General features: G+C 40.9%; 1 protein-coding gene across 5 annotated transcripts in view; it reads right to left on the bottom strand.

The window, feature by feature from the left end:
- XPO4 (exportin 4) overlaps nt 1-9,063 on the bottom strand; it is a 95,050-nt gene extending 85,987 nt beyond the window's left edge. Inside the window, exons 1-3 of one of the 5 annotated variants that reach the window (XM_024751503.1) lie at nt 8,951-9,063; nt 3,872-4,042; nt 3,623-3,764 (exon numbers count right to left, since the gene is read on the bottom strand). In XM_024751503.1, the coding sequence (XP_024607271.1) occupies nt 3,623-3,717 (95 nt within the window). In that variant the 5' untranslated portion in view covers nt 3,718-3,764; nt 3,872-4,042; nt 8,951-9,063. Of the gene's footprint in view, nt 1-3,622; nt 3,765-3,871; nt 4,043-8,950 lie in introns of those variants that run through there. The other 4 variants (XM_024751420.1, XM_024751341.1, XM_024751574.1 and 1 more) reach the window with 4 other exon arrangements.
- Nucleotides 9,064-24,017: the final 14,954 nt, after the last annotated feature.

Here is a 24,017-nt window from a genome sequence, read left to right as displayed (position 1 = left end):
GTTCTTCCAAACCTTTGTAAATGTTCATATCTGTCCCTCAGTGTGGTGGCAGAAGCACCCATCTCAGGTGGAGGCCTCCTACAAAGCGCCATTGGGCCACAAGGGCACACGGATTTAACTGCCTTTTCACAACGGTTTCTTAAAAAGAAGGCTCAGAAAACATAACCCTAAACTATAATCCAGCCTCTAGAATGCCGTACAGATACAACCACCACATGCCCTTGGGATAAAACCCAAATTCCCTAACACGGCTTATAAGCAGTGGGTCCCATCCCAGCCTTCCTGGGGTACTCCCAATTTACCCGCTGTCCAGAACAATGATGAATAGTGCTTTCTTTTACTCTGAAAGGTGTCCCCATTTGGACATAAACGATATGGCCACCCACTTCTAAGGCCCTTCATGGCCAGGGATCTGCTCCCCTCTCATCGCAGCCCCTCCACGCACTCTCATGACCACAGCTACACCAAACCTCTTTCAGTTCCTGGCCTGTAAATGCCACTCTCTGCACGTGGCTGGTCAGTACACAGAAGGGCTCCCTCACACTTCACACAACCCGAAGCGCGCCGCGCCGAGCATGCTGCTGTGGTCCCACAGAAAAGCACGCCGCCTGCTGCATGACACGCACTCACCAGACATTCATACACACGAACGAACGTGTCCCGCTCTGTCAAGAACGAAAAGGATTCCTTCAAAACAGACTTGAAGCATTCACTAAGCGAATAGCAGCAAAGATCCTACTGTGTGCAAGAGTGTGAACTGACCAAAGGGAATATTCGTACTTCTGAGGGGACACGATAGTTTCAAACACACTGACTGCTACTAGAAATGTACACAAAGCTAGCTTTAAACATTGTTACTGGCAAAAATTATAAATTACTAGGAAAGTAAATAACAATACCCAACGTTTATGGAGCGCCTATGACCTGTCTCTATATAAACTAACTTCACAAAAATTAGTGCACTGAATCCTCCCAATCTTTTTAGTAAAGTACTATCAGTACTGTTATTCACTCCACTTAATAATCAGAAAATTAATGCACAGAGAGGTTAAATAATTTGCCCACGGTCATGGAGTTAAGTGGCAGAGGGGGACTCACAGTCCCTTTCTCAACCACTATGCCATACTGCCTTTAAAAAAGTGTGCCCTGGTGGCCCAGTGGTTAAGACTCTGCACTTCCAATGCAGGGGGTGTGGGTCTGATCCCTGGTCAGGGAACTAGATCCCACATGTCATGCGGTGTGGCCAAAAAATAAATAAAAATTAAAAAGTGTACCCTGCATTTCACTCTGTGCAAATTTTAATCACAATTAGGAGGAAAAAATAGAAAAGGAAAACTTCCATGCATGCAATGGGAAGTACAGAACATTACGTACTTAGTATTCTACAGTATATAACTTGTAGCATTCTACCCATGCAGAGCACCAAAAGTTTTAACTAGACTCTAATCCATTCATCAGACATTCTACAAGATTAAAATGTCTGTGTCATGAAAGACCAAAAAAAGGCAGAATTATTCTAGATTAAAAGAGACACAGGGCTTCCCTGGTGGCGCAGTGGTTGAGAGTCCGCCTGCCGATGCAGGGGACACGGGTTCGTGCCCTGGTCCGGGAAGATCTCACATGCCGCGGAGCGGCTGGGCCCGTGAGCCATGGGAGAGGCCACAGCAGTGAGAGGCCGGCGTACCGCAAAAAAAAAAAAAAAAAAAAAAAAAAAAAAAAAAAAAAAAAAAAAGGAGACACAACAACTAAATACAACATGTAATCTGAGGCTAAACCCTGGATCAAAAAAGTAACCTATAAAGGAGGAAAAGGATACAAATAGCGTTTTCCAGAACATTGGAAATATCAAAATATGAGGTCAGAATTATGTTAAATAATATAAATATAGTAATTATATCAGGAGTATTGAGATGATCTCTTAGAAGAGACACGCTGCAGTCTTCAGGGATGTAGTATCACTAAATGCTGGCTGAGCCTCTACTAGGGAGAGGGCACGTGAGTGTTCCCAGTACTACTGTTTCAACTTGGCTGAAAACTTTGTTTTCTTTTTTCCAAAATAAGAGTTTGGAGGAGTTCCCTGTGGCCTAGTAGTTAGGAATCTGGGCTTTCAGTACCATGGCCCAGGTTCAGTCCCTAGTGGGGGAACAGAGATCCCACAAGCTGCACAGCAAAAAAAAGAAAGAGTTTGGGAGACAATATATAAGTGAACTATTTCAATGTGGAACCCTACAATCAACTCTAAAATAACTCCTGAATCAAAATTATTACGGTGAGATGATTCTGGATGACACAAGAGATGACATGCATAAACACAGCTGAAACCGGCCGAGCTCAGTGGGGGGTGGAGGTGGGGCTGTGATAAATCAGCAGCTCCAGGGCAAGTTGGTATCCACCCAAAAGGGTTCATTAAACAACGGATTAAAATTTAAATAAAGGAAGAAAACCAGCATGAAGCAGAAGAGAAAGGTTTGAAATGGGGGCGAGTTTTCCTTATTCTGTTAAAATCAGAAAAAATAAGCCACACCCTCACTCAGAGATATGTATACCTGCTCATCCCTGGAACACGCTGTCCATTAAACCTGTAATGCTAATAGGCTAAGTAACACTTGGTTTTTTTCTCTCATACATTTTTCGATATGTGAAGCACTTACTAGCACTTTACTGAGTGCAAAAGTCATGCCAGCAATTATTATTAAATATTATGAACTCAGAGGCTGTCAGTGAAGTCAGCAGGAACAAAGGTATGACAGCACGCTCGAAAGTTTTATGCATCTTTATCGCCGTCAATCAACATTCCGAATTACCAGCATTTCTGATTATGTAACATTTTCTTCACTGAGTGTGAAACTAAGTATGTATGAAAAAAGTATCAACGGCACAAACTGCATACATACAATGTATGCTGCCTCGTCTTAGAAGACAACTTGGAATTCAGGGGACTTTAAAAAAAAAAGATACAGAGTAAATGAATTTCTCCCAAAGTTGTACGGCTAATAGTTTTCCTCATTTGTTTTTAAATCATACAAGCAATGAATACACACAATCTTGTAAATTTTTTAAACAATACGTGTATAATATAAAAAGAAAATTCACTTTCATCCCATTCCTCAAATCTGACCCCCTATCCAAAAAAAATCGTTAAAGAATCTGGTACTTTTTCTTCTACAACCTTTTCAATGCACGTTTCTATGTATTGACACATATATATACGTGTAACATTTGGTTTGATAATGGTGCCTGATCTCCCCTCACCCTCCTGGCTACCCACTTACGTCTTATAATACATACCAAGAACCAAAAGAAGATCAAGTTAAGTATAAAGGATTTTCGACAGAGTCAAAGATCAACTTTTATTTATAACCAAAATCCCAGAACTAAACAACAAAAAAACCCTAACATCGAAGCACAATCTCTTCAAAGAAACAAAACCCAGTGACACAAGCTTAAATTAAAAAGTATTCTTTCATTAAGTCCCAAAACAACCTACAATCGTGTGTGGGTTTTTAAAATACAAGCCCACACAGAGCTTAACCATAAATGTCAATCATTAAAAAGTAAAGGAAAAAGCATCCCAAAGGATGGCTCAGGGAAGTGTCTGGCGGCGCCTCCCCTGCGCACTTACTGAGGCCTCTGTAAGACGTAGGTTAAGAGGAATGTGCGCAGTGACTCGACGCTCCCTCTCTCCAGGAGGATCCACTCGCGGACAACGGCCTCCATGACGGCTGTGGCAGCTTGAAAGAGGACGTAGTCTACCTTACTCGTTTCTAAGGAGGAAACAGACACCTTCTTCAAACAGCAGCTCACCTTCCCGTGAACATTCTGCATTTCTTAATTTTAAAGAGAACTTTCAGACAAGGAATGAGATGGTTACCTGTTCCTTTTTTATCCAGTGACCTTTGCTCTAGCACCACAAAGAGGTTAGTTCCTCTCAGAAGACACCTCAGGCAGGTGGCAGCTAATCACCGATCACAATTTTCACAAACTTTCCTCACCTCTCTTCAACTGTTACTTCCAAAGCATGAAGAACTAAAAAATAACACAGCTTTAAAAAAAATAAAATAAAAATATAAAGCAATCAGAAAATTTCCTAAGAGATTCTCACCCTGTGCAAAACAGAACTTTGTATCAGAAAAGTATCTAATAAACTAGTCTTTGAACATTACTATCTGCGAGGAGCCATGCTGTCAAAATATGTTTGTTCAGTAATTAATTAAGCTTTCAGCAGGATGGCCCATCTCCAATAGCAAGTTCAGAAATAAACACAATCATGTTCATGTTCTTTTTCTCAAAATGTTTAAAAAAAAAGGGGGGGGGGGGATCACATTTACACAAGGTGAGAAGTGCTTGTGCATTTTCTGATTGCAATACTGATCAAACTGAGTAAAATCCCAAAGCTACACTCAGAAAGATCCAGCTTTAACTAGCAAGTTACAGTATCCAAACTAAGAACTGAATCAGGAGGGGAAAAAAATAGAAAATTAACATACTGAAGAAATATTTTACATTAATTTTCTATTTTTTCTTTAATTCAGCAATACCACTACAGTCAGTTTCCAAATAGCATTATCAAAAGGGAGAAACAGTCAAAATGAAGTCAAGAAAAAGAAACTTTTTGAAGCTCTACAAAATAACCATCATGCGAAACCCATGCAGAGTCTGATTCAACTCCTGGGTATTTGCCAAGATCACTAGACAGGAGTGCCTGGAAGCCCGAGAAATACCTCTAGGCACAGAATAACACCTTCAAGAACTTCTCAGAAGAGAATGAAGATACAGGCAGGCACATCATTTTCTCTCCATTTCAAGCACAGATCATTTAAAAATATTACAAGTGATCTTGACACAATTTTCTATAAAAATGTGCGAGAAAAGGTATGCCTACATCAATTCCTATCACACTAGACTACAGCACGGGAGTTTTGAACATACTAAAACTAGCAAGAGGAACCAATCTGGACCTTTATTTTTTTTTAAGTTCGATTAGTCCATGCCATCTGAACATGAATTCTAATTGAGATGGTAATCAGAACTCACAAAAATTTAGAAACCTTAAAATATAATGAATAAATAAAGCAACAGCTTCCAAAAATGTAAACCTATTATAAAAAGATGCGTTTAAAGTTCCAGGAGAAAAACAAAAAGTGTTTTATTCAAAGAGGACTGGAAACAGAAACCAGTTCTATCTATTTTGCTCACTAAGGAGAAATATGGTACTGCCTCATAAAGGTAATTCAAATCATCTCTTATTATAAACCTCTTCTTGAAAGAAAATGATGGTTGTTTGCCTATCTGTACTTTCTACTGAAATTGTAAACATTTTAAGGACCTGAAATTCTTAACCATGGATTTTAACAAGGAAGCAGAATTGTAGGGACTCACAGAATTTTAGAAATAGAACTCCGAAGATCATCTAATCCGATCCCTGCATTTGACTGTTGAAGAAACTGATGCACCGAGAGACTGTGAGAGGAAACTGCAGCCCGCGTGGCTGGGTGATGTCCTCTGGTGACATGCGCCTTGCCCTAAATGCAGGTGCCAACTAGACAAGGCCCAGCACACACTCCTGCTTCTCGTGAGCAAGGAAACATGCTCCTGTCTAACTCCCTGTGCTTATAGCCTAGCTTTTTTCTGCCCCCTCCCCTTTTTTGCAAGGGTCAGTAGGGGGACAATTACAGAAAGTAAATCACATTCAGAAGTTTTCAAGATACCTCTTTTCCTTAGATTTCTCTGTTTGGTATCAATGAAGATCTCTAAATTACTATTCCTATAAGAAACTGTCTCTAAGAATGGAGGAATCTGAAAAAAAGAAAGCCAGATTCCAAAGTTAAAAGTTTTCCTAACCTAATAAATTACACTTTCTCATAAAAACTGCCATTGGCCTTCATAGACTGCACTTAAACACAACAGAAATGTGCAGAAGATGCTCGCGGGAGCTCCGGAAGCCTGCCAGCAGAGGATGAGGACTTGACACACACAGGAGCCTTATTCTTGCTTCCTGCTGGAAAGATGCTCAAAATTGCAAGGTCCTTGTGCAGAACTCACAGTTCATCTAGAATTTCTAATACTCTTAGGGATGATTTCCCACTGACTAGGACACTGTTTAGATGACAATGTAGTTTAAGCCACTTTAGCAGGAAGCTTTCACTTCCTACCACAGTAACTCTTTAATAATAATTACGTAAGTAAGATTCACACGCATCTTGTCGGCCATCTGAAATTCGAGCCAGGAAGACTAAAGCGAGAGTGAAGGTAAGGGCTGAGAGGAAGAGCACTGCGTTCTGGCTTCCGGCAGCTACGCTCCCCGCTCCGGCCCTGGGGCTCCTGTCCAAAGCAGGGGCAACGTAAGCTGCACGGTGACACACACAAGCACACCAACGGTAATGTAACAAGTCTCAGGCTTGTTCTGTTTTGTCTCGGATACCTCCGAGATAAGAAACCAAAGAAATCCTTTTCTCCCTGAGAAAAGGGCAAAAGGAAGCTGCTAAGTTAGCTCCAGAAGTGCTGGACCGACCCCTCAAGGTCTGGGGGTATTTCTTTAACAAGAGCAGAACTCACAGCTTTTTTGAAGGAACACCTGACCCTACAAAACTAGTAAATTCCTAAGTGCCAAAGACTTCTGAGGCCAAGAGGTCTGAAAGTGCTCTTCTAACAAAACGCACAAGCATGCAACATGCACACGCACACACGCGCACAAACACACAGAAAAGAGCAAAGAAATGAAAACTACAGTGAAAACAAAAGAATAAGACGAGAAAGAAATGAGATAAAATGAGAAACATAATAAAACTTAAGTTAGCAGTGGGAAGGAAGAATTTTAAGAGGCCAGAAAAGGGAAGCATCCAAGAGAAAGTCTCCCCTTCATTAGAATCTATCACCCAGACACTCTATAAAAATGACTTATAATCCCGAAATAAGAATGTGAAAATTCTGGATTGCGATCGACTGCCACGTGCATGAGAAGTCTTCTTAGAGGAATTAACCTTTCTGGGCTGGTGGCAACTGAGTAAGGAGTTAAGATTTTCTGTGAAGTTTAGATGTAAACATTAATGTAACACAAGGCTTTGCAGTACATTAATGATATGCTTATAACACATGCACCCAACCTTTTAAACAGTTAATGTCTCAAAACCCAAACTGCTTCCAATAGCACGGCTGGAACTAGCAATACTATTCTTTAGAAATTTTTACCAGGAAAACAAAAGTATTCTAAAACAAGCTCACAGCATAACAAAGCAATAGTTCTTCATAAAATATACATACTCTAAAAAGGAAAGAGTGGTATAAACAAATACACTCTAATAACATACTTATCACTTAGATCGGGTATTTCCAGCTAGCACAGAAGGACAACTGAGTCACAGTCAGTCGGAAGTCAGATGAGACACCACTGGGACCCTGTTTATGCAGTGAGGGCACAGCCACAAGAGCCAGACTCAGATCATCTGAGGTTTTCTACATCTATTAATGCTCAGCAGTTTCAAGGCAGTAAGGATGAAGCAAGGCTCCCTTAAATTCTTAATGATGTTTAGTTTTGCTTCTTTTAATTTAACACTGAGTTATTCTCCACAAGATAACAAATTTCCTTAGTGCCAGAAGCAAATTCAACCGAGTATAAAAACAGGCTACTCAAAAAAACCCAAAAAACAAAAATCCCCGCCTCATTTAGAATTAAAGGTGGTTATTAAACTGCTTCTCTAATGTAAGATCTAACTCCTGAAGGAGACAAGGCCGCCTTTACCGCTGATGCTAGCTCCGTGCAGAGGACAGAGCATATTTCAAAGGCCATCTGAAATGAAGTAACGGGGCAATGACATTTACATGACTGTTCACAAAGTGCTTTCATATGTTACTACGTCTGCACCTCACTACGACTTAAGACAGTCAAGTCCATTTAAGGCAAACGACATCATTATGCCCATTTCACAGATGAAAAAAGGGCCTGAGAGGTGAAGTGACTTCCTCAAGCTGCTTCCAGGCCGCAGGCACCCTGGCGCCCGGCCCTGCCCACTGAGCCCCACAGTCCTCACCCCAGCCCTGAGCTGGAGAGCACTCTGCCCACAGAGCTGGAATGGCAGGCTGTTTCCATCCAGAAACCAGAGTGCTGGTGGCTACGGATTAGTCTTCCTAAAAGCACAAGAATAAAAGGTCAGATAGTTTCGTTCCTAACGCTCAACTAACCAATTCTGTGGTCATGGACAACTCAAATAGCCTTCTTTTCTGAGCCTTCAATATGGGTTACAAAAAAAGTGGCTCCAATTAAGAAAAACAGCCAACAATTATCAGATTATAAAATAACAATAACCAATGAAATCTCTCTTAACTATTATTGAAAAATACCTAAGAGGCAGAGAAAATGCCATCTCTGATTAAGTTATGACTTCTGTGATAATTTTTAAAGGAAAGAGATCACTTCCATACATATGTCAGACATAAGGTACTCACAAAACACTTTTTACAAGAGTAAAAATCAATGCTTCATTTTAGGACATACAATGAAGATCCTACACAGAACTAACCAATACTCGCTAAGCGAGCTGAGTACAAACTACATGGTTTTTAAAAAATGATGAAAAAACAACTAAAAGAAACTGTAGAAACCCCCAAAAATAATCTTAATTTTAAAACACTGGGATACGTTAGAGTACATTTCCTATAAGTGATATCATACTTGAAAACAACAGAAAAAACATTAGATTTTCCTCCCACCATTAACAGCCTTGATATTACGGTCAATAATAAAACAACTTATTGAATGTTTTATTTAAGGAAGAAAAATCCAAAGCAAAATCAGAGTTTTCTCTCTGGCTTTATGGAATATCTTTAAAGCCACTTCAGTGGAATGATTATTAATGGAAAATTATAACTGTACAAACCTGCTTATTTTTAAAGGAATTTAAAATATCTAAAGTTCAAGATAGAAAAACTAGGTATTTTTAAAGTAAACACTTACCCAAAATATGCTTGCAAACTGCAAATGGTGATTTTGATTTCCTAAATGATAAGAATATATGCTCAGCATGCTGGCGCTGCTCAGTGTTAACCATGGAAGGTGGTGCCTTGAGATTTAAAAACAAACACAGAGCACACTTGTTTAATAAGGAAGCTTGAACAATAGCAATCCTTTTACCCACAACAAAAGAAATACTTTCACTTTCAGGGGACTACCGGAGTACAAATTCTTGCTTAATTTTTCTTAAGTAACTATAGTATTAAACTTCATGATAAATATTTAAAATACAGTTTCAGGGAAAAGAAACAAATTCCTGACAAGGTGTGGATCAGAATCCTTTCAAGTTGCCTACTTTTAAGAAAGATATATTTATTTAACATCTTTTTGTAATTTTTTAAAAAAAACACAGCCTACTCATTGCCTTTTATTCTGAAATATACCACTCCATCTAAACTGACCAAGTTCAAATAATTTCTATTCTTCAGCCCTGGTGAAACCGAATCCAAAGTTACTAAAAATTGAACTTCTAAAAACAATCCTTTAAGATAGAAATATTATCAGATAATTCTACCTCAAGTTTTCTAAAATCACTATTAAACCAGAAAAATTAGGAACAGCCGAGTTTGGAGTTTACCAAACTCCTTTCTGAATAATAAATTAATCAGCCAGAAAAGCCAGCCTCCTCTCTCAACAAAAACAGCTCCTAAAAGTCTGCTCAGGTTTTTTTTTTTTTTCTCCTGCTGTACGGGCCTCTCACGGTTGTGGCCTATCCCATTGCGGAGCACAGGCTCCAGACGCACAGGCTTATCGGCCATGGCTCACGGGCCCAGCCGCTCCGCGGCATGTGGGATCTTCCCGGACAGGGGCACGAACCCTTGTCCCCTGCATCGGCAGGCGGACTCTCAACCACTGCGCCACCAGGGAAGCCCTCTGCTCAGGTTTTTAAATTCCATTTTGTTCTAACAGTCTTTCCTCCAAAGATAATACTCTTCTGAACCAGCGCTACCTAAAATATACATTCCTAAAATATACATTCAAAGGTTATCTTTGACCTTACTGAGACCCATCTGAAGAGAAGAAGAGATTGCTTATACAGCATACAGATCAAAATATCAGATTTCTCAATTTGGGAGGGGAGGGGAGGGTGGGGGAGTTGGCAGGAAAATAAACCTTTGTTATTGTAACCAATGTAAAGTGGGGAAATCATCATTTCAACTGTATTCAAAGACTCTGGAAGATGAAAAACATAACCAGGTATATTAGATTAATATTCATTACAAACTATATCAATTATGCAACATTAGTTACTCTACTTTCAGTTAAAATAGAAAAAAAAGAAGTAAATCCAAGAAAAATTAACTTTGATTCTCTTGCCTAAAGGAATTCTTATAATTAGCTAAAGCCAGTTCAGACTACTATTCCTAATGATATAGCACCCTCTACAGCTCTCTAGATAAAAATGAAAATATTTCCATTAAAGAACTACGTTAAATAGGTAACAAGGATACACTGTACAGCACAGGGAATTACGGCCATTATCTTGTAATAACCTATAATGGAATATAATCTACAAAAATACTGAGTATGGGGGCTTCCCTGCTGGTGCAGTGGTTAAGAATCCACCTGCCAATGCAGGGGACATGGGTTTGATCCCTGGTCCGGAAAGATCCCACATGCCGCGGAGCAACTAAGCCCATGTGTCACAACTACTGAAGCCTGCGTGCCTAGAGCCCGTGTTCTGCAACAAGAGAAGCCACCGCAATGAGAAGCCCGCGCACTACAACAAAGAGTAGCCCCCACTCGCCGCAACTAGAGAAAGCCCGCGAGCAGCAACGAAGACCCAATGCAGCCAAAATTAAATAAAATAAATAATTTATTAAAAAGATAAATAAGAAATGATAAAATCACCTAGAAAAGTAATACAATAACAAAATAAAAATAAATCAGCACTATTACATTATCCTCAACTTTTTTACTACATTGCTCAGAGTATAACATGATCTTTCAGCAAGGTATAAATGAAATCTGGGAACACCATCTTTGTAGTCTTTTTTTTTTTTAAGGTTTCATTGAAGAGTGTTGGGAATTGAGAATTTTCTACCCATAATGACAAAGAGAAAAAAACTGATAAGGAAAGGCATTTCACAATTAAGAGATAAGTCAGAAGCTGAATGCAAAAAGACATACAGCAGCACACTAAACCTGCACTGTCCGAAACAGCAGCCACCAGCCACCTTTGTTAAAAGTAAATTAAACAAACAAAAAATTCAGTTCCTTGGCTACACTGGCCACATTTCAAGTGCTTAATAGCACTCGTGTCTGGTGGCTACCACACTGGACAACACAGATTCAGAACATTCGTATCACTGCAGGAAGTTTTAACAGACAAACTCCATTAACGATGATAAAACTAATCATATAAGTGTAACCTCAGAACCTGAGTCTTGAGATATTGACATTCTACATCAGTGGTTCTCAACTGAGGCAACTTTGTCCCACAAGGGACATCTAGCAACGTCTGGAGACATTTTTGGTTGCCACACTGGGGAGTGCTATTGGCAACTAGTGTATAAAGGGCAGGGATGCTGCTAAACATCCTACAATGCACAACCCAGCCCAAAACACCAACAGTGACAAAGTTGAGAAACCCTGCCCTAGGTGAATTTTCTCAAACTCAAGAATCAGTGAATGAACAATATACTTCCAAGGACAAAAAGGAAACACGGTATTCTCATCCAGTCAGTCATTACGCTAGAATCACTTTATTACCCAATATTCCGTGACAATAACTGGAACCAACTTGTTTTGCTAAAAGGATATGACAGTATTTTTTACTCTCTTACGATATCTGTGTAAAAAGTTTGCTTGATACAGTTCATTGAAGGATAAATGCTAAAGGCAGGTGTGTATACAAAGATAATAAAAAAGTAACTGTCTTGCTCATTCTAACTGGTGTCTATAAATCTAAAAATAAAAATGGCTCACAATTAGGAAGCAAAAAATATGGTCATCTTCTGCTCATCAATATTATATGCCATTGGGACCTCCCTGGTGGCGCAGTGGTTAAGAATCCGCCTACCAATGCAGGGGACATGGGTTCGAGCCCTGGTCCGGGAAGATCCCACATGCCACGGAGCAACTGAGCCCGTGCACCACAACTGCTCAGCCTACGCTCTAGAGCCCGCGAGCCACAACTACTGAGTCCACGTGCCACAACTACTGAGCCCGCGCGCCTAGAGCCCGTGCTCCCCAACAAGAGAAGGCACTGCAATGAGAAGCCCACGCACCGCAACGAAGAGTAGCCCCCACTTGCTGCAACTAGACAAAGCCCGCGCGCAGCAACGAAGACCCAACACAGACATACATACGTACATACATACATAAATAAATAAAATATTAAATGCCATCAATGTTTTCAAAAGTATTGTTTTGATGATTCTAAAGCAGGGAAAAGAATCAGAATAATAAGCGAAAATGTATTAAAGATTCATCTGATGTCTAGAATCAGTACTACATTTTGAGGGTGAGAATGTAACAACCAGGAGTAGAGACAAGACCCAAGAGGAGTATTTGAAACCTGGACTCAGTATTTACAGAGCAGAAGATGAACGCAAAGAGATACAGTCACACTCCAGACTCGTGCAGCCCAATATGGCAGTCCCTACCCCCACTGACTATGTAAATTAATTAAAGTAAAAAATTCAGTTCCTCCTCTGCACAAGGCACGTTTCAAGAGCTCAACACCCACATGTGGCTACTGGCCACCACACTGCAGAGTGCAGATATAGAAGACGCTACTCTTGAAGAAATTTAATTAATTCAACAAATATTTACAGAGTGCTTACTATAAGGTTACCTAGATTCATATGATTTGATGCGATGTTATGTGATAGATTAATGTACAAAATAACTGCTATCACTTACAGAGCACTTATTATGTATGAGGCACTATTCTAAACACTTTCCTTTTAACGTAAACGAAATCATTTAATCTACACATTAACTCCCTGGAAATAATTATTTTCCTAGTTTAGAGAAGAAGAAACAGACGCATAGAGGTTAAGTGACTTGCCAAATGTCACACAGCTAGTCACGGGGTGGAGTCAAGAGGAATGCAGTCTGGCTCCAGACTCTCTATGCTCTACCGCTGCTCAATTCCTAAATGTCAACACTGCTCCATGTGTGCTGCCTAGTCTAGCAATAGGGTGATTTTCCTAACATCTTATCTGATTAGGTCACTATCATACTACTGTTGTTTTCTAATTAGTTCTCTAATTCCTGCCACAAATCCACAAAATATAGACAGACCAGCAAGATTGGGGTCAAATAATTTTGTATTAAAACATGGATATATTATGGACTAGAATAAAATTCCTATTAACCTTTTCTGAAAGATTTTATTTATTTGGCTGTGCCAGGTCTTAGGTGCATAGTTGCAGCACGTGGGATCTAGTTCCTGACCATGGATCGAACCCGGGCCCCCTGCATTGGGAGTGTGGTGTCTTAACCACTGGACCACCAGGGAAGTCCCTCTATTAACTTTTTAAGATAAAAATTGAGAAATTTTAGCTTATACAAGCTGTTTTGGTGTACTCCCTAGCTCCCGCCAAATATATATTCACTCTCTTTTTACCATAAGAGTCACCTTAGCAGTAAAACAAATTTTAAGAATATTAATATATTCCCTTCCACCCTGGCTTTGTTCAGAGTCTCATCATCTCTTTGCAGAACAACTTAACAGCCTCCTAACTGGTCTTCCACCTCACAAATTGCTTCCCTCAGATGAGATTTTCACACTGCTGTCATAGTGAAACCACAGAACTGACATGTCACACTACAGGGTGAGTTCCAAGCTAATTATTGTGCAAATAAGACCTTAGATAGCCCAGCCCCTGCCTATTTCTCTAGGCTCATCTCCCTTCCCCCTTTATTCATTTCTTTCATTCAACAAATATTACCAAGCAACTATTATGTGCAAACAAGGTCCCTAAACTAACACATATTAGCATCTAGCTAGGGAGACCAACATTCATTAATTAACCACACAAATAAATGTAAAATTCCAGATGGGGCAGGTGTTATCTAAGTATAGGACAGGTGAGTCTCACCTTTCTGAGAAGCTAAGGCAGGCTTTCCTGAGAAAGCGACTGTGGGGAGACCTGAAGGATCAGGTGAGAGAGAGAAAGAGCGTTTTAGGCAGAGGGAACAGTGTATGAAAGGTTCTGTGACAGGACCAAGGACAGGAGAGGGAAGGATGGAGAAAGAACTAGTGCGGCTGATGCAGAGAAAAAGATGGGAGAAGGGTCCTCAGAAGCTGGAAATATGGGCTTCCCTGGTGGCGCAGTGGTTGAGAATCCGCCTGCCAATGCAGGGGTCACAGGTTCCATCCCTGCTCCGGGAAGGTCCCACATGCCGCGGAGCAACTAAGCCCGTGTGCCACAACTACTGAGCCTGCGCTCTAGAGCCCTCAAGCCACAACTACTGAGCCCGCACTCCTAGAGCCCGTGCCCCGCAACAAGAGAAGCCACCGCAATGAGAAGCCCGCGCGCTGCAACGAAGAGTAGCCCCCGCTCACCGCAACTGGAGAAAACCCGCGCACAGCAGCAAAGACCCAACACAGCCAAAAATAAATAAATTTAAAAAAAAAAAAAAGGAAGAAGCTGGAAAGATAAAAACTTATCGAAAGCCTCACAAGGGAAAGCAGCAATAAAACTTCAGTTCAAACCCGGGCAATCTGTCTCTGGAACCCTTCCCTTACAGCATATTTCCATCCACAAATTACGATCAAATGTCCACTATGTGCCAGGCAATGTGCTAGATGCTTCAGACGCAACAGTGAGTCATTGATAAACAAAAACAAACAGAATCCATGTTCCCAAGGAGCTTACAATCCAGCAGAGAAGTCAATCATATAATCAAATAAGCAGCATAAAACTGTGGATGCCATCAATGTTACTAAAGCAAATGGTGCCATGGGAAGAGAATTTAACCTAGTTCAGAGTGGTCAGACTTTTCTGTCAAAGTAAACACCTACACTGAGATCTGAAAAATTAAATGTCAACTAGGCAAAAGAGGGAGAAGCGTGTTCTAAGCCGAGGGAATCCATGCATGTAAGGTTCAGGAAGGAGACAGCAGATCCAACGTGTGGACTGATGCCCCGTCTGCGCAGCCCAAGGCCAGCTTCCTCAATGTGTGACCGGGGCAGTAGCATGGGGCCCAACTCTCCACAGGGCCCCATGCTTAATGCAATACTCTGCGCTCGCCATCCTGAAATTCTTAATCGTGTGTGACCGGGGCAGTAGCATGGGGCCCAACTCTCCACAGGGCCCCATGCTTAATGCAACTCTGCGCTCGCCATCCTGAAATTCTTAATCATTTTATCTCTGAACCTGTATTTTGTAAGCGAAGCCCAATGGGACAATGGAGCGTGCATGGGAGTAGTGAGGACAGGATGGTGGCCAGGCACACGCGCACGTGTCTCGAGGCAGCCTGGGGCACCAGGTCAAGGTGGCTAGGGTGGGAGCTGGGCCCAAGCAGGCAGCAGCACCCGGACTCATGGCGAGGCCAGCTTGGCTCTCCATCCCCAGAGCCCGTCCCTGAGGCACCTGCACAGACATTAACTCTCCAGCCTGAGCACTGTGACAGGAAGTCAGTAAACTTTCTCAGTAAACTACAAAACAAAAATGTACACACGGACACCACAATAAAGCATTTCAGGGAGTTATCAGAATTTTTCAAAAAGTTTGATTCTTCTCTCTGGAGACTTCCCTAGTGGCGCAGTGGTTAAGACTCTGTGCTCCCAATGCAGGGGGCCCGGGTTCAACCCCTAGGCAGGGAACTAGATCCCACATGCCGCAACTAAGGAGCTGGCAAGATGCAACTAAGGAGCCCACCTGCTGCAACTAAGACCCAGTGCAACCAAATAATAAACAAATATTTTTTAAAAAGAATTTCTGATTTTCAAACTGCTACAGCAAAGCAAACATCTACAGGTTTAGAAACAGAAACTAAATTCAGAGATTGTCACATTCAATGGAGAAGAATGCTGTTTTAACATACAGCTCTGTATGAACCATTTATTAATGAGGAAGACAATTTTACTTTTTTCCTACAATTGAAGATACAACCACAGGATACATAAATAGGCGTTTTTAATTACATACAAATCATTAAGCTACTTGTGGTTTCTTGTATAACCTCTGCAAGTAACAATAACTGTCACAGGAACATTAAAATATTCATAAATTTACACCTAAAATTAAATTCAAACTCACATGAAACTGATTTATGTGGAGAGTTCAATCTTTTTAGAAAAACTGTTCTGCAAGAATCATGAGATGTAAATGCACTACAATTTACACTTGTAAATAATCATCATCTTCCCTCCGAATCCACAGGTTCCACATCTGAGGATTAAACCAACTACAGATGGAAAATATCTGGGGAAAAAATTCCAGAAAGTTCCAAAAAGCAAAACTTGAATTTGGGACTTCCCTCGAGGTCCAGTGGTTAAGATTCCACACTTCCACTGCAGGGGGCACGGGTCTGATCCCTGGTCAGGGAACTAAGACCCCGCATGCCATGCGGCACAGCCAAAAAATTAAAAAACAAAAAAAACTATCACATATTAGACCCACATTTCTTGAAAGTTCCATAATATTCCACTATACAGAGTACCACAGTTTATTTACCACAATTTCTTCCAAGGAGACATCCACACTGTTTCGGTTCTTTGCTACAGCAAGGTATATAAACACTACAGTAAGTGCTTTTCCCATATGTGCAAGTATTTCGGGAGGCTGAATGAAGGGGCAGAAGTGGAACAGCTGGGTCAGAGGGCATGCAGACTTTCAAGGCTCCTGTAACACACCTCCAGACCATCTCCCAAACTTGCAGCCTGCTATGCGTCCACACACGCTGTCCATCTCCATACATCCACAGCCTGAAATATCGTCTCAATCGCAGGTCTGTTTCTGCACTATTCTATTCCAACTTCCCATTCTTTTACCACGCCAGCACCACAACCCTGCAATTACTGTAGCTTCTGAATACATTTCAACAACTGGTACAAACTCCCCCAAACCCTCCTTTCTTCTTTTTCTTAACGTTTTTTGTTACTGTCATGCAATATTCTTCCAGATAATATATATTTTCTAATTAATCAGTCAAGATTTTCTCCCACCTCAAAAAAGGGTGAGGAGGGAAGAGGGATTTTTACTGATATTACATTCAGTATATAGACTAATGTGGAAGGGACTGCCACCTTAACCAGATTAGCTCTTTGGATTGAGGGACACAACCTTCATTTAATTCAGATCTTCTTTTACATTCTTCAAATAAGCTGTCTAGTTTTTGTCACAAAAATGTTGTATATTTCTTATTAAATAGTGTCCTACAGTTTATTCCTCCAGTTTTTGTTCTTAACAGAATGAGATTTTTTTCCATTTTTAGGCTGACCATTGTTGGTATAAAGGAAATCTTACAATTGGTTTATTTGCCTTATATCTGGCCACCTTACCAAACAACTATTGGTTCTAGTAAATTTTTTTAGTTAATTTCCTTGGATTTCTTCTTTCTGAATATCACCTGCAAATTATGATCTTTTTACTTTTCTTTCCAATATTTACTTATTTGGCTGCACTGGGTCTTCGTTGCAGCATGCAGATCTTTAGTTGCGGTAGGCGGAATCTTTTTTTTTCTTTTTTGTAGTTGCAGCATGCAGGATCTTTAGTTACGGCGTGTGAACTCTTAGTTGCAACATGTGGGATCTAGTTCCCTGAAGAGGGATCGAACCCCGGGCCCCTGCATTGGGAGCACGGAGTCTTAGCCACTGGACCACCAGGGAAGTCCCTTATTCCTTTTTCTTATCTTACTGTATCAGCTAGGCCCTCCCCTTCAGAAAGTGTTGAATAATAGTTTTATTAGAACTCCCTATTTTACTCTTAAGACTATCTCCATTTACTGGTGGTTTCAAATAATTATTTTTATCATATATTTATCATTTCCTAATTTATTAAATTTTTAATCATAAAATGTTGTTAAATTTTATCAACTGCCTTTTAGGTTATCTATGGATGATTTCAAACGTCTTTCACATTTCTTCTTTGGATCACTGGTTATGTTCCAGTTAGCTGAGTTTGACACAAATCCAACTGCAAAATACAAATCTAATTAAACTGAATTTTAAATAAAAATTTCCTGTTACCTAGTTTTTTGAGAAAAAGAACTGTTAGTGCCAGTCTAATATCTAGCGCCACAGCAGGGATGAAAAGACAGGGTTGAAATAAATAAAAATGCTTACACGATACAATGAATCTTTTCAATACGAAAAGTAAATGCTATAAGCAAATTAATTTTATGACGTGCACTATTGATCGCACGCACACACACACACACACACACACACACACAAAGCATTATACCTTATACCTAGAAGGGGCTCAGGAAACACTAAATAAATGCTCAACTATTCCCCAAACACACTGCACTTGGTTCTCTCAGGCCTTCACACAAATATGTCCCTCTACCTGGGACACCCCTATCCAACTGGAGAACTCCAATTTGTCCTTCATGTCTCCGCTTAAGGATCACCTAGGTTTTGAGAAGCCCTCTCTAGGTCCCATCTCAGCCTCAGATAGACGTCCCTCCTCTGTACTCTCACAGAGCAGCAGCATATGCTCCTATTATAACATCACCTAATACTCGCTAATAGTTTTGCCTTTCTTCCCCGTTAGACTTTTGTTCTCCTTGAAAACAAGGCCTGTTTCTCCTGTCTCCTCAGCATACATAGCATCGTGCCCAGCACACGTGTACTGAAGAAATGCTGCAGAATAAGTAAATCAAACATGATGGTAAGAATTTTTCTACAGCACTACATTTTTGCAGATGCTTTTAAAATGTTAACCAAATTCCAAAATAAAAGCCATGAAAACCAATCATGAATCTCTCTCATTAAAGTTGCATTTAGATTTATTAAAATCCATTCCAGCTTTAAAACAAATATATGAAATTACTTTCCTATAAAGTATCAATTAAGATACATATGAAATTACTTTCCTATAAAGTATCAATTAAGATACATATGAAATTACTTTCCTATAAAGTATCAATTAAGATACATATGAAATTACTTTCCTATAAAGTATCAATTAAGATACATATGAAATTACTTTCCTATAAAGTATCAATTAACATATGTGCTCTGCATTATTTTATACTGTCACTGCACACACCTGTTATGGACAACCCTTTATCCAAGGGAGCCAGGGGAGCAAAACCAAGGAAATTTAAGACAATAAATAAATCACTCTTTGGATTTATGGTTCAAACAAATGCAATATTAATAACAAAAGAATACTAGGTTTCTCCATTATGGTGTCTGTAAAATCCTAACACATCCTTTATTTTATATCTATTCACATAAAGGAGAAAATGGAAATAAACTTCTTTAAAATTCATCCACAATGAAGTCAACAAAGAAAAGTGCAGGAAGATATGGATCACACCATCTCATTTATGTAAAAAAATACATTAGGGACTTCCCTGGTGGCGCAGTGGTTAAGAATCCGCCTGCCACTGCAGGGGACACCTGTTCGAGCCCTGGTCTGGGAAGATCCCACACGCCACAGAGCAACTAAGCCCGTGCACCACAACTACTGAGGCTACGCTCTAGAGCCCGCAAGCCACAACTATTGAGCCCGTGTACCACAACTACTGAAGCCCACGCGTCTAAAGCCCATGCTCCACAACAAGAGAAGCCACGGCAATGAGAAGCTCGCACACCGCAAGGAAGAGTAGCCCCTGCTCGCCCCAACTAGAGAAAAGCCCACGCACAGCAATGAGGACCCAATGCAGCCAAAAATAAATAAATTAATTGATTATTTTAAAAAAGGACATATGTGTGCTCTTATATGCTCAGAGATCTTCAAGATGGATACCCAAGGAACAGTGACCTCTGAAGAGAGGAGATGGGGGCTTAGCGAGCCTTTACTTTCCCCATATACCTTTCTGCACAGCTTGAATTTCTTAATATTCAGAAAGGCATTGATAAGATTTTTTTAAATCAAGGATAATATTTACAGTGTATCATTTATACAAAAAGCACTACATAATGTATATTGTAAAGGCACAGGAAATAAGGTCACAGTATATTCAAACTTAATACAGATTGCTTAGGAAAGGGGACTGAGAGTGGGGGAAGGAGGGAACACTTGTTATTCTGTACACTGTGCGTTGTTGATGTACTTTAAAATAACATGTTCCAGTATTACTGTCATAATTTGTAAATGACATAAAATGTATCAGCAACTCCAAATTCTCAGGTCTGTAACTGTAACCAGCTATAAGTTCTTACAGTCAGAGACACACTCTCACTGCTGAGAATGTCAGCACAGAAGTGTGGTCCACTTTACTTACTCTGTATGTATTTAATATCCTCTCAAAAACGCATGGTTAGGTATCTTAAGCAGAAGCCAACAACTGGAATCTTTTTGGAACAGAAAATTTCAAGACCTATTTAAACAACGCTCCATTTGCACACTGTCTTCAGAATAGATGGCGTCACGTGCATACCGTTACTAATTTACAAAAGCCCTTCCTCATTCTAGTTTGTTCACCTTCAAATTTATTTTCCAGCAAGTAACCTCACTGTCTTGAATCAGAAGACTAAGCAGTATTCACAAACATGTACAGAAAATACTCCCTATTACTACTTTGGGGGTTGGGGGCGGGGAATCAGGCTTTATGTTGAGACCTACATCTATAAATCCCATAAACATCTTTTTTACTCTAAAGGTCTAATATACTACTTTATTGGCAGCTTATCCAATAACCTAAAGAGGAAAGAATATAGGTGTTCACAGTGAAGCAACTGCAATAACCAAAAACACATTTTGAAATTTCCCATCAAGCAATAAAATTTAACATTTATAGTATTATAATATGTTGACTTCGAGAAGTAACATGGTTGAGTAAGTAAATTTTAAAAGAGTTCTGAAATGGGAGTCTGGTGATCTAGGTTCTGGATCACTCTTATCACAAATTTGTTCTGTGACCTACCTTTGGCAAGTCACTTCTACCTCTTTGAACCTCAGTTTCCCCATCCGTAGAATGGAAGGCAAAACATTTAAACTAGATTTTTTTTTCAGGGTCTCTATTTCCTGAGAGAGGCTGATAAAAGCTATAAACCCTATTACCAAAAATGTTATGTCTGCACCCAAAAATTTACTTACAATTTCCTTCTAATACCCATTGTGAACTCCCTAAGACCTCTGCACGAAAAGATCTCCTGAGATTGTTTTACACACTAAAACGCCAAGCTGATTTTCATGAAAGAAATATATGGACCACCAAATGGAAAAATTAAGCAAAAATAATTGTGAAAGACATCACTAATTACTTTGAATCCCAAAACATATTAACAGCTAAAATACACAGCAGTTTTCTACAAACAAGATTTCCTCAAGGACTTCCCTGGCGGTCCAGTGGTTAGGATTCCACGCTTCCACTGCAGGGGGCACGGGTTTGATCCCTGGCCGGGGAACTAGGGTCTCACAAGCCGCGTGGCGTGGCCAAAAAAAAAAAAAAAAATTTCCTCAGATGGATATCCATCTGACCCACAGACCCGATAAATGCTACGATCACCTGTTCTTTTCCTTTTTTTTAATCTTCTAATGCTAAGTAACTGAAGGAGATTTGACAATCTTAGCTATCCCCAAATTAATGAATCTACCTGCTTTCTAGTCCCACTACCCCACAGGCCAAGAACCACAGGCTGATAACAGACAAAGCTGAGCTGGAGTCCCCACTCTGCTACTTGCCTTGAAAATCTGGGTAAATTACTTAGCATCTACACGTTTCAGTCCCTTAGTCCAGAAAATGGAAATGAAAGTAATAACTACCATAGTCACTGATGATTAAATACGGTAATATATGCAAAGTGCTTGCATAGTGCCTCACACACGGTAAGCACCCAATAAAATGTGAGCTATTATTGTTAATTATAATAAAACGGAATGCAGCTTTCATACTGAGAAATCATGCAGTAAGCGCTACTCTTCCACATTTTTAAACAGTAAGTGGACACTTCCAAAAAGGAATTTCCTTTTTTTTTTTTTTTTTTTTCCAGCCGTGCTTCGAGGCTTGTGGGATCCTAGTTCCCTGACCAGGGATGGAACTCAGGCCCCCTGCAGTGGAAGCATGGAGTCCTAACCAATGGACCGCCAGGGAATTCCCAGGAATTTCCTATTTTTAATAACATTTTTTTCAATACTCTTCTCTTCTGGAAAGATTTAAAAGTACGTAAATGGATACCTATACAACACATAAGAGAGGTGGTAAGGTAGAGTAGAAAGAGAGCGAGTATTAGAGTCAGACAGATGCGAGTTCTAGACCTAATTCAGCCACTTAGTAATTACATAACCTGGGCCACCTTAAGCTCTCTCTCAACCTTGTAAGGCGGCTGCAAGGATTAACAAAGTACGTAAAGCATCAAGCACAGCATCTGGCAGGTAATGTGCACTCAATTAACAGTATTATTCCGATTCTTCTCAGCTACTCCCTTATAGGTGATAAAACTAGCTTTGCCAGGGAAGACAGAAGGTCCTAGCAAGCACAAATGCTAATTAATACTCAGGCCAGGGGGCTTCCCTGGTGGCGCAGTGCTTGAGGGTCCACCTGCCGATGCAGGGGACGCGGGTTCGTGCCCTGGTCCAGGAAGATCCCACATGCCACGGAGCGGCTGGGCCCGTGAGCTAAGGCCGCTGGGCCTGCGCGTCCGGAGGCTGTGCTCAGCAACGGGAGAGGCCACAACAGTGAGGCCCCCCTCCCCAAAAAAAAAAAAAAAAAAAAAAAATTCAGCCCAATGATGAAGGGCACATTTTTACCTGATCGACCTTAGAACTAAAGCAGTGTTTTGAGGGTCACATACTCCTTCCAAAGCCTAATGAAAATGGGGCCTCTAGCTCCTAGAAATTTTTCAGATATTTCAGGAAACGCTGTAAGTCAGAGATTTTAAGAACTTTGTATTGAGGGGGAATAGTAGCTGGTTTTTTCTGGACTTAACTTGGAAGAGTCTGAAAACGTTCTCTAAGTCAGTTTTTGTGACAAAACGATTCACCTAACTTCGCTCATAATGCAGCAAGTAAATCCTGCTTTTAATTAGGCTTCTCAGTTTCATGAGCTAAATTTCATGAGCTACCTGGTGTTGTGTGTGAAAACAAAACTTGAGAAAAGGAACTACAAACTATGCTAAAATTAGTTCAAATATTTTAAACTATGATGCTTGAACACATAACCCAAACACCGAAGCAAAAGGGGAAAAAAGGTGCAAAAAGGTAACGAAGCTGGCTACATTCATTTCTTAGAAAGGCTGTGTCAATTCAAGGAATCAAATAAGCCTCTAGCTTCCAAAGAGATCTACAAGCACGGAAGTCATGATTTACAAAAAACAAAACTGAGCCAGCAAATACAGTTTACTGAGTAACTAAATATGGTTTATCCTTACTTCTACTCCCTGCGTGGAAGGCTTCACCTCCTCCTTAAGTAGGTAAATAACCTACTCACTAAACTGCTCTGTTCACTGTACTGTAAGGGGAAGAAAGAAGTCAACGAGGACCGTAGACCCAACTCTTCTCAACGCGCGACCCGCACAGAGCTCAGTACTAGACAAAGTTTTGCCCCAATGACCTTGGTCCCTAAGATTCCCCTCCCTCCCGCCCGCCCGCGCGCCGGTCCTTCCACGTGCGGCCGACTGCGGTTGCCCAGCCGTGGCTGCAGGCCGGAGAAAGCACTCGCGGACCCGAAGGCACAAGGGGAACGAGCGCTGCTAACAGCACCCGGGCCGGGCCAGCCCTCGGCCAGCACCCACTCCCCAGCGGCGCGCACAAGCCCCCGACCTCGCGCCCGCCTCTCCCCGACCCCGCGCGGGAGGGCTGGGGCGCAAGAAGCCCTTTTCCTTCGGCTCCCCACTCCGCTGCGCGGCGGGGGCGCCGGACACCCAGGGAAGGGACAGTCCGGCCAGGGGCACGGAGGCAAGCGCACAGCCGGAGGGAGAGTCCTGCGCCACGCC

The sequence above is a fragment of the Neophocaena asiaeorientalis genome, unplaced genomic scaffold (genome assembly GCF_003031525.2).
Source record: "Neophocaena asiaeorientalis asiaeorientalis breed wild unplaced genomic scaffold, Neophocaena_asiaeorientalis_V1.1 scaffold443, whole genome shotgun sequence".
In the NCBI taxonomy this organism is placed as follows: domain Eukaryota; kingdom Metazoa; phylum Chordata; class Mammalia; order Artiodactyla; family Phocoenidae; genus Neophocaena; species Neophocaena asiaeorientalis.
Note: the sequence above shows the minus strand (reverse complement) of the source record. Positions and strands in the feature narration are given on the sequence as shown.